Consider the following 10118-nt stretch of genomic DNA (forward strand, 5'->3'; position numbering starts at 1 on the left):
CTCCGATTGCCCGTCCTCACTCGAGCTCGTGTCGCTATGGGGCCTGGACTTGGAGACGTGGTTCGCATTCAAGAAATGACGGTGCCGAACGAGAAGGTATCGAAGAGCTGTAGAGGCTTGCGAGCTTGCCGATGTCGGAGAACAACAGCCATAGGGACGGTGGAGCCGAGTTGGATCCAAATCCGAAGGATTTCTCCCCGTGGCTAGGATTTTTTCCCGAAACCTTAAATAACTTTCCAAATATATATTTACCAAACAATTTTTGCATTTCACCAAATCTCTTCAGACTAAAGGCATTTGCATTTTCCCAAAGGCTTTTCCCAAAAGTTTTTCCAAACACAACCATTAAACAATCAACTAAATTGGCAAATGAAGATCATACCCTATGGGATTGACGGACATATACAAAATAACCGCGAAGAGCGTAAGAGCTTGGTAGGTCTTGTCCCGCGGAAAGACAGATAGCTCCTACACTGGCGAGAGCTAGATTTTAATTTATCTGGAAATTCCCAAACGACTAGTGAAAGTGTCATTTCTTTTGATCATGTACCAACATTTAGGGTCCATTCATTTCGTGAAAAACATACATCTTCCAGAAAAATGTTTTTTGAATTTTTCGACGTTCAGTTCACAGAAAATAAATTATTCAAAGAAAATATTTTCCGTCAATGGAAAAAATACCTTCAAAAGTAGCGCAAATGATTTCCTTTTTTTGTATAGAGAAAATCGTTTTCTGTAGAGACCAATCTCTCTTTTCTATTTCCTCTATCTACATGTTTCGAGTTTTTTAATAATATTTTATTTAAATAGCTTTTCATTTTTATTTTCTTATTTTCTGTCTTTTTCTTTTTTTTCTTTCTATGCCCGACGATGGCCAGCAGCCAAGCAAGCTCAACCTCGAGCTCGCCAACGATCGGTCGTGATGGAGGAAGCAGGAAAAATAAATAAATAATAAATAATAAATGATAAAAATAAATAATAAATAAAATTCGACTCTTTTACAAAAAATAAACGAAAAAAGAAAATAAAAAAGGAATTATTAAAAGGAATGCACGGAGAAAAATCAAATTCGATTTTCCATACTAAACAGTAAAAAATATTTTTCAGTTCATTTTCGGGTTTCAAGTGAACACAAAAAAATATTGTCATTTTCCTGAAAAAAACTTCCCGAAAAACATTTCTTAAAAACATCACATACTTTCACGAAGGAAGTCTTAATAATTCGGGTTTCAATTAGGGCGTGAACATGTCAACTCTAATCTTCTCGATTCCCATCACAACGAACACCTCGTTCGTCCCGGGGACCCTAACGACACCAATGCAAGAGGGACACAGACGATCCCCGGAACTTTTGACCTATGATTCTTTGCCTAATCTTGAGATTACTCTAATCTTCAAATGCTTTCGATGTTCACTCCGACCTAAACATTTTTTGTCCTTAAACCGTAGTTGACCTGAAACTCCGAATGTATATTCGTGCGAAGTGTCGAGTGAACAAGTCTACTTTGTTTCCATTGGGCCACACCTTTCATAATTAATTAAAAAAAAAATTGGAAGATCAGATTGCACATGGGCTGACTAATTCAGCCATTGGTCGACTAAAGAGGTCCGAATAATCATTTTTAACTCATCAAGTGAAATGGAATATCGACCTTTCTATCTCTTTGTTAACAAAGCAATTATTCTCAGCGGAAACATCTCCTTTTGATAATATTAAGTTAAAGGAGATGGCTCCTCAGGCAGGTGACAATTTGTTGAGGGAAAAATTCAAAAAAGGGGCTGAAGTCCTCTTGATTTTTCAAATAAGGCACCAAAGTGAATTATGTTTCAAATAAGGGCTCGAAGTAATATAGTACGTTTCAATTGAGGCCTGAAGTGGTTATAATGTTTCAAAAAGGGTCTGGCTTTAAGGGTATTTTCGTTATTTCACATTTTAATTTTTTTTATTATTTTTTTTCTTTTTCTTGATTAAAAAAATATATGCACAGGCGGGAGGGCTGCCCTCCCGCCTGTGGCCGCCGGCCCGCCGCTGGTGGGGGTCGGCGGGCGCGGCGAGGCCGGCGGGGTCGCCGGCGACCCCGGCGACCCCGGCGGCCCCGCCGGTCAGAGGCGAGGGCCTCTGGCCCTCGCCAAACCGGGAGAGGGTCGGGCCCTCTCCCGGATCTGGGCGAGGCCGGCGGTCCCCGCCCAGATCGGGGTCGCCGGCCGTCGCCCGTCGCTGGTGGGGGTCGCCTGGTCAAGGCGACCCCGGCCCAGTCCCGGGCGACGGCCGGCGACCCCGATCTGGGCGGGGACCGCCGGCCTCGCCCAGATCCGGGAGAGGGCTCGACCCTCTCCCGGTTTTGGCGAGGGCCAGAGGCCTCGCCTCTGACCGGCGGGGCCGCCGGGGTCGCCGGGGTCGCCGGCGACCCCGCCGGCCTTCGCCGAGCCCGCCGACCCCCACCAGCGGCGGGCCGGTGGCCACAGGCGGGGGCAGCCCTCCCGCCTGTGAACGTAAACTTCTTCCTCTGTTTTTTTTTTTTTTTTTTTTTGGAAACAGATAACAAAATTTATAATAAAAAAGAAAAAATTAAATAAGTAAAAAGACTAAAATACCCTTGAATCAGGCCCTTTTTTGAGATTTTAAGGTCATTTCAAGCCCTTATTTGAAAAGTGTTCACTTACTTTCTATTGAGAAAATATGAGGACTTCTCTTTTTGAAACAGTATTCACTTAGGGCCCTTATTTGAGAAAACATGAGGACTTCGGGCCCCTTTTTGAATTTTTCCCATTTGTTGATTTTTGAAATGGAAAAGAAAACCGACAGACTTGTAAATAACCGATAAAGTAAATTGTATGAGTGAGCATGATTTCAGGGTGAAACCTGAAACTTGGTACCGAACAGTGCGGAACATGTCCAGTTTCGGGTTCCAAATATGCAAGACAAGTTTCGGGTTTCAAAAATTGAGAAACCTATTCCGACGGATAGGTTTCAAGTAGATAGAACCCGAAACCTACAATATTACTTGTAATAAATTTTTGTGTTTTTCATAGTATATCACTATAGCATCCAATGACAAGTGTGTAATACGGAACAATAAGTCCGAACCTCCATTTTCGGCGATATTTATGAATTAGATTTTTACTTCATTAATATTTTATATTTATTCATTTGTCTAAATATGAGTTATGGTCGGTAGATTATAGCAATAAATGATGGTCATTAAAAGTGATGATTCAATCATTCAATTAAGAATATAGGCGGAACCTATATAGAACGTGGAATCGACCCCGGAACTTGTGAAATAATTTGTTCCAAGGTATGGAGAGTAGGTTCTAAGTTCCCAAAAATGATTAATCTTTTTCGACGGGATAGGTTCCGGGTTCCATATGGAACCTCTATGAAACCTAGAATCGCTCATCTCTAACAAAATTGCACATCGTTTTCCCCTTATTCTCCATCAATTAGTTGAGATGTTAATGTCCGCATAGGTCAAATGCTCGTATGCATTTTAATCACAAAATAGATTGCACCTTTCGAGACTTAAAAAATAGGAAGTATCCACGCAGGGTATAATCCTGTGTCGTCTATCTACTTGCGCATGTGAGAGCAATGCGCATTCTTTTATTCATTTCCTGCATTGAACCAGCAAGAGTTGGGGGTAAGGGGTACATTATCATCAATTATTACACGATTTCTAACATGGTCAGATCTCTTCATGCCTGGTCAGATCAATTGGTTGGGTGCCAACTTTAGAATTTATTATCTTCACTGTAAATGCGAAGATTTCAAAGCATTCAACAATTGACATAGCGCAAATTGCTTTTGCACCTCCTCTTCGACAGATGAGCGTTTGTCCCCAAAATTTTTGCACGGCAGTAAACAAATCACATCAAGAATACACATTAAAGAATGTCGAGCTACGCGAGGGAGCTGGCCCAATTTAAGCTGACAAAGGGTATAATAAACCTACCTCTGGATTTTTCTTTATTTCTTTTGGAGTTTCCAAGTAGACTCGGATGAAAGATTATTTGCGATTAGTCTAAATACCATTTTTTTTTTGGGAAACAATTTGGTAATATTTCTTTCCAATCATAGTATTTTTCGGGCGATAAGAAGGGTTAATACTCATCCTTTACCCACATAAAAAAATGTTCCCATCAATTAGACAGACCTGGGAAACGAAATCAGTAGGTACAAGTACGTGAAACCCTAAAGCACAATAATTGGGGGGAGAGATAGAGGGGATGCAATAGAAATCTTTGAATGCCCCCACATGCCCCGTCAAAGGGTACACGACTCTATGTTTTGGCTTTCTTCTTCCTTGTTGATTTTTTTTCTCTTTTTTTTTTTTTTGGACCTTTCTTCTGTCTTTAGATAAAAAAAATTAGTTCCAATACATTAGCTTATCTAGTGTTTAATAGCACAAGATATTACATAAGGAGGGGGAGAAAAAGAAATTCGATGGGATTATGCTACCATCTATTCCGAGTATCTTAATTTTTTGCGTCGAACATCATCTCATAAATGGCCAAATCCCCAAAAAAAACTCCAACTTTAACATTTGTAACAATTATATCCAAAACTTTTTTTTGTCTCGTAAAAAATTCTAACTTTTTTTTGTCCTAATTCTACCCCAAACTTTTACTTTTGTCCATATTCTACCGACCTAGTACCAAATAAAACCCTCAATATTAGCATATGTCCCATTATATCCAAAAAAAAATTTGTCTCATAAAAAATCTCCAACTTTTACTTTTGTCTCAGTTCTACCAATGTTAACTTTCCGTCCATAATCACCTATAGTTAATCTTACGTGGTATTTTCACGTCATTAATGAATTACACCTCGGAAAAGGCGACAAGAAAAAATTCTCGAAATTCTCTTATGTTGTTTGCTTCATGTACATATTGCCGGGAGATACAGAGTCATTCAAGATGATGTGATCAAAAAAATTTCCGTCCATAATCACCTATAGTTAATCTTACGTGGTATTTTCACGTCATTAATGAATTACACATCAGCAAAGCTGGCAAGAAAAAATTTTCGAAATTCTCTTATGTTGTTTGCTTCATGTACATATTGCTGGGAGATATAGAGTCATTCAAGATGACGCGTTTCGTAATCTCTTCGGCACTCGATAGCTAAAGAACGACTGGGCATGGAGATATTTGGACGAACGATGTGAAATATCGTCGTTTCTGAGACATATTATTTCTAAATTTTGAAGATTCATGGGTAAGTTTGGCGAGAAATTTAAGCCACATAGGATTAACTAACGGTGCTTATGGACGTAAGGGCGACGGTGGTAGAATTGTGATAAAGTAAAATTAGGGATTTTGTTTGAAACGACAAAAAGTTTCGGATATAATTAGGACAAATATTAAAATTGAGGGTTTTTTTTTTTTGTATTAAATAGGTAGAATTGAGACAAAAGTAAAAATTTGGATTTTTATAAGACAAAAAAAAGTTTTAAATATAATTATCATAAATGTTAAAGTTGGAGGTTTTTTTAGGGTAATAGGTCTATCATAAATACCACATGAATCGCTCAAATCAAGTCTTTGCAGGTTTAATATGTCCAATCAAGTTTTTTTTTTTTTTTTTGGCTTTCACAAAAATATTCTCATCAAGTCCTTCTGACAGCAAATCCTGACCAAATTCGAGTGACATAGCATTCGCAAGATGCCAAAATATATTCATATACTCCGCGTGCAAGTGCGTGTAGAAAATATCGGAGTATGAGATGGATATAATTTAGCCAACACGGTTCATGCGAACGTTCGCACCGGAGAAATCTCATTCACGTCGCACTGCGACGTCGTCTGACTTGCGGTGCCACGTCAACAGGGTCCGGCTGAATTTGGTGTCGGATGAACTTAATTAGAAAACCTATCGAGATAAATTAAAAGCATAGAGACTTGATTAGAAACCTCACTCAAAGATGGCCCGCATAGGGGTTCCAACCATTCGTTTTCTATCTAGTTTCTTTGACAAATATAGAGTCTCTCGAGCACACATTGTTCTATAAACGTAGTTTAGAGATTGGAGTAAGAGAAGGCACCAAAAAAAAAAACAATAAGAATAATAATAATAAAATGGGTGAGCTGTACATAATGGGGTCAATTGAAGCTATTGACTATCTAAGTTTGATAATGAATTTCCTCATCGTTTCCTACCCTTTCTCTCTCTTCGTTGGGATGTTTTTGTCACGCGGGAAAAGAAAAAACAATAATAATAATTGGTAGGTTATGGGTCGCTTTGCAGGAGCGTGCCCACTCTTTTAACCCTTCACTACAAAAACCCAGGCCTCTCTCTCTCTCTCCCCCTCTCTCTAACCCATTCTCAACCTTCGACCCATTCTCCATAACGCAACCACCAATGCCGGAGCCACCTTGCGCGGCGGAGGCCGCCGCTAGCGACTCCCCGATCCCGTCGCCGGCCTCCCCGTCTTCCTCCTCCGGCTCGTCCTACTTGTCGAACCCCGTGCCGTGCGCGAAAGCGAAAGCCGCGGATCGGGGGAGCGAAAGCCAGCCGACCGCGGCGGCCAAGCGGGCTCGGGACGGCAGCAAGCACCCGGTGTACAGAGGGGTACGGATGCGGAGCTGGGGAAAATGGGTGTCCGAGATCCGCGAGCCCCGCAAGAAGTCGCGCATTTGGCTCGGCACCTTCCCCACCGCGGAGATGGCGGCCCGCGCCCACGACGTGGCCGCGCTGAGCATCAAGGGCGAGTCGGCCGTGCTGAACTTCCCCCGCCTCGCCGAGCTCCTGCCCCGGCCCGCGTCCCTCGCGCCCCGCGACATCCAGGCCGCCGCGTCAAGGGCGGCCGCGATGGAGGTCGGCGTGGCAACGCTGGTATCACCGCCACCGCCACCATCATGCTCCCAGGCCGCGGAGCCCGAGGAGCTGAGTGAGATCATCGAACTGCCTAATATAGAAGGTGGGTTCGCGTTCGGCCTCGGGTCCGGGACGTCCGGGTCGCCTGGCGACATGTTGCTGGCTGACACGGTGGACTACGGTTGGGTGGAGGATCAGCCACGGTGGCTGATCGAGAGCGAAGACGCCGACTTTGGTGCGGAGTTTCTTCATCAGTTCTTGGCGGCCGAGACTGAGAGTAGTTACCCTCCTAAATTTGAAGCGCTTGTGCAGGATTAATCAAGGGATGATTATTTTTAGGTTTTTTATTTTGTTTATTTTTTCCTTTTATATTTCCTTTTTAATTTTTTTATTCCTTCGGAAAACATATAAGACTATAAGTTTCTCTATACGAAATCATCTCATATGTGTCCATATAGCTATATGCTAACCAATTTCTTGGATCAATGTAAAGTAATCTTATATACTTGCACACTTAGTCTTGCTTAGTAATCCATATAGCAGACTACTTCCCCATGCTCAAATGCAAATTAGTCCTTTCCTTTAGCAGGTACTCGCGTGGGCGGGCACGTGCCGAGAGCTCGAGAAATGGGTCTTCGCAGCACAAGTTGAGGGTCACGGCTCGTCGCTCGTACAAGGAGACAATCCGGTTCTTCCAGTTTTTCTTTTTTCCTTTTTTGATTCGACATCCGATTTTTTTTTTTTTTGTTTATTTTCCTATTTCGGATGCTTTTCCATTCAAATCTCACACATTAATTTGTGATGCTTGCTTGGGATGTTTTTCCTATGCATGAAAACGGGCCTAAGAAAAATCTTATAAGGGGACCGTTGGAGGGTTTTGGATTTACTCCCCCGGAGAAATTTGTGCACCTGACCAGCGGACGCCGCTAGTGACAAAAATCGAATCCTAATGGGGCGAAACATGAGGTGGACCGTGGACATCACTCAATCAAAACAAAAGCAACTTTTGTATCGTATAACCAAACTTCTAATCTTGTTTACGCGTAGAGAATTATTGAGTTTTCACATTGATTTGTTTTCCCCCCTCTTTAATAGAGGAGGTTGGAGCTAGTGGGAGCTCCTACTAAATCAACATCACGCGTCTAGAAGATACAGGTAAATTAAGGTTATATGCAGGCGATATTACAGCGCGGAAATTTCAATTTTTACTTTTCACGCGAATTGCCCCTCGTGCCAAGGGTAAATATATTTACTGTTGCCATGGATGTTGTCAAATCAATGGTACTTTCGATGTCATCCTCGAAAGAGTGGCTAATAATAACCCATCTTTTTTTTCCTTTTTTCTTGTACTTTCATTCCCCCTAAAAAAATGTCGTGATTATACAGTGGCCCCGACATCCCCAATCATTCATATAATGGTATTTTTAAATTATGAACTTGAAAAATAACGCGAAAAACATGAATTAGAGAATTTTATCTATATTTCGATGTATAAGATTACATCAACCTATTCATAGATTTATGAGATCACTATCGAACGCAATATATATCAATCAAGATACGCACAATCAAAATGAGATATACGCGCAATATTAAGATATACATAAAATCAAAAGAAATATAAAATATTCCCAACACATGAAATTATCCTAGATAAACCCTGATTATCTCTAACAAATGACTGCAAATCCTTATTACAGCCGAAGAAAATCACCTCGTCTAGTAACGGTCGTATGGTGAAATCCAAACTTCTGTGGCCCATCGTTGTCATCCCAACGTCACTTTCCTCAACACCCTATGGTTTTGATTTTCGCAATCATAACGTTGCGACACTGTCAAAATTAAGAAGCGGGACCAACTTCCTTGGAATCCTTGGCCGTCGTTGATTGGGTGTGGCGGGCAAAATTATCCAAAAAATTGCATCTGTGCTAATTGAATATTCAATATTTTTCACGTTTTGTAAATTGAGCTCACTTGATCAATTTTAATCGAAAATCGTCGATATGAACACCAATCGTCCTATATGGCAAGGCCAACATGGGTGTGAGCGGACCAAACTCGGGGAAGAAGAGTCGAAGCTCGGTGTTTTGAAAAACTAAATCGATTTTATCGTTATCAAAACGTGGAGCGTCCCTCCTCCAACGCGTTTGATCAATCATTGGAGCAGTGGTCTCGTCATGATGTTGAGCTTGACCCGAAGCCTCTTGAGCTGGTCCAATGGCTATGGGGAGGAACGCAATCATATCCTGAAAATTCCACCATTGAAGCGTACAGTGCAACGGACGGCTCGATCTTGAACCGGGCGGCCGAGCGGGAATGCAATTTCAAAACGATTTGTGAACACTGTCGTTTTCCTTTCGATGCTATAAAGTATTTTTCGGACGGCCGTCCTAGTTTGTCTGAGAATAGTATTCGCATAAGGGCCTTAATTGACTTTAAGGCAGGTCATCTACGTTGGTACCGACAATCCGCATAAACATATTTCATTACAGCCCCGGTTCTAAATAGCTGCACCGAGCATGAATAACACATGAAAATCCCGATTATTTTGCCGCCGCTCGATCGTTTCCTTGTGGGCTAGTAATATTACTTGGTATGTTGTGCGTGTGCTTGTTATAGAGTTACACATGCTCGACCGTTCAATCCTAATTGTTTAGGCACATGAATGTAGCAGTCCTAGTTATCTAGGCTAGCGGGGATGGGCTTAAAGTTGCCGTGGCGAAAATTTTCTATTAGCGTGAAAGGAATTAGGACACCGGCATGGGGCGACTAGTACCGACATAGACAGTTTCTAATAATATTTTAGTAACTTTTTTTTTCTCTTTATATTTTCTTCCTCCCCGTCCGACCTCGCTGGCCCTTGCCTTTAGTCGATCGTTGAGGCTGGAGGAAGAAGGAAGGGAAGGAAAAAAGGAAAGAGAAAGATATTAATAAATATATAAATAAATGAAAACTAGACAAGTATTAGAACAATATTTATTGTCCATATCAGCACTATGTTAGCGATTCCCGATCAAAATTGGCCGGATAGATTGAATTGACATAAAATATAAAAAGGTTTAGGACTCAATTTACGACTTTTTTGATAATTTTCCCATAAAATAACACATACATGCATCTTGTATTGCCTTTGACACATACAAGCGTTTTGCCCATCAACTCCCTTCTATTCCCAATCGCACATGGAGACAATAGACAGTACAAGATGCGAGTCATGTTCCCGATCCCACAACAACCGCACCTCAATTGTTGCTTCGGATTAAATAAGCCTAGCACAATCTGAATTAAGCACGACATGCTT

At 41.5% G+C, this 10118-nt stretch overlaps 1 protein-coding gene across 1 annotated transcript; it reads left to right on the plus strand.

Moving 5' to 3' along the window:
• Positions 1-6227: 6227 nt before the first annotated feature.
• On the plus strand, positions 6228-7247 carry LOC115737300 (dehydration-responsive element-binding protein 3). The gene has a single exon (XM_030669347.2). It carries the CDS (start codon positions 6362-6364, stop codon positions 7133-7135), a length of 774 nt encoding a protein of 257 aa, XP_030525207.2. The 5' UTR covers positions 6228-6361; the 3' UTR covers positions 7136-7247.
• Positions 7248-10118: the final 2871 nt, after the last annotated feature.

The sequence above is a fragment of the Rhodamnia argentea genome, chromosome 2 (assembly GCF_020921035.1).
Source record: "Rhodamnia argentea isolate NSW1041297 chromosome 2, ASM2092103v1, whole genome shotgun sequence".
NCBI classification, from domain to species: domain Eukaryota; kingdom Viridiplantae; phylum Streptophyta; class Magnoliopsida; order Myrtales; family Myrtaceae; genus Rhodamnia; species Rhodamnia argentea.

Excerpts from the sequence above, each read along its gene's own strand:
- LOC115737300 (XM_030669347.2), top strand. The coding sequence starts at position 6,362 with ATGCCGGAGCCACCTTGCGCGGCGGAGGCCGCCGCTAGCGACTCCCCG.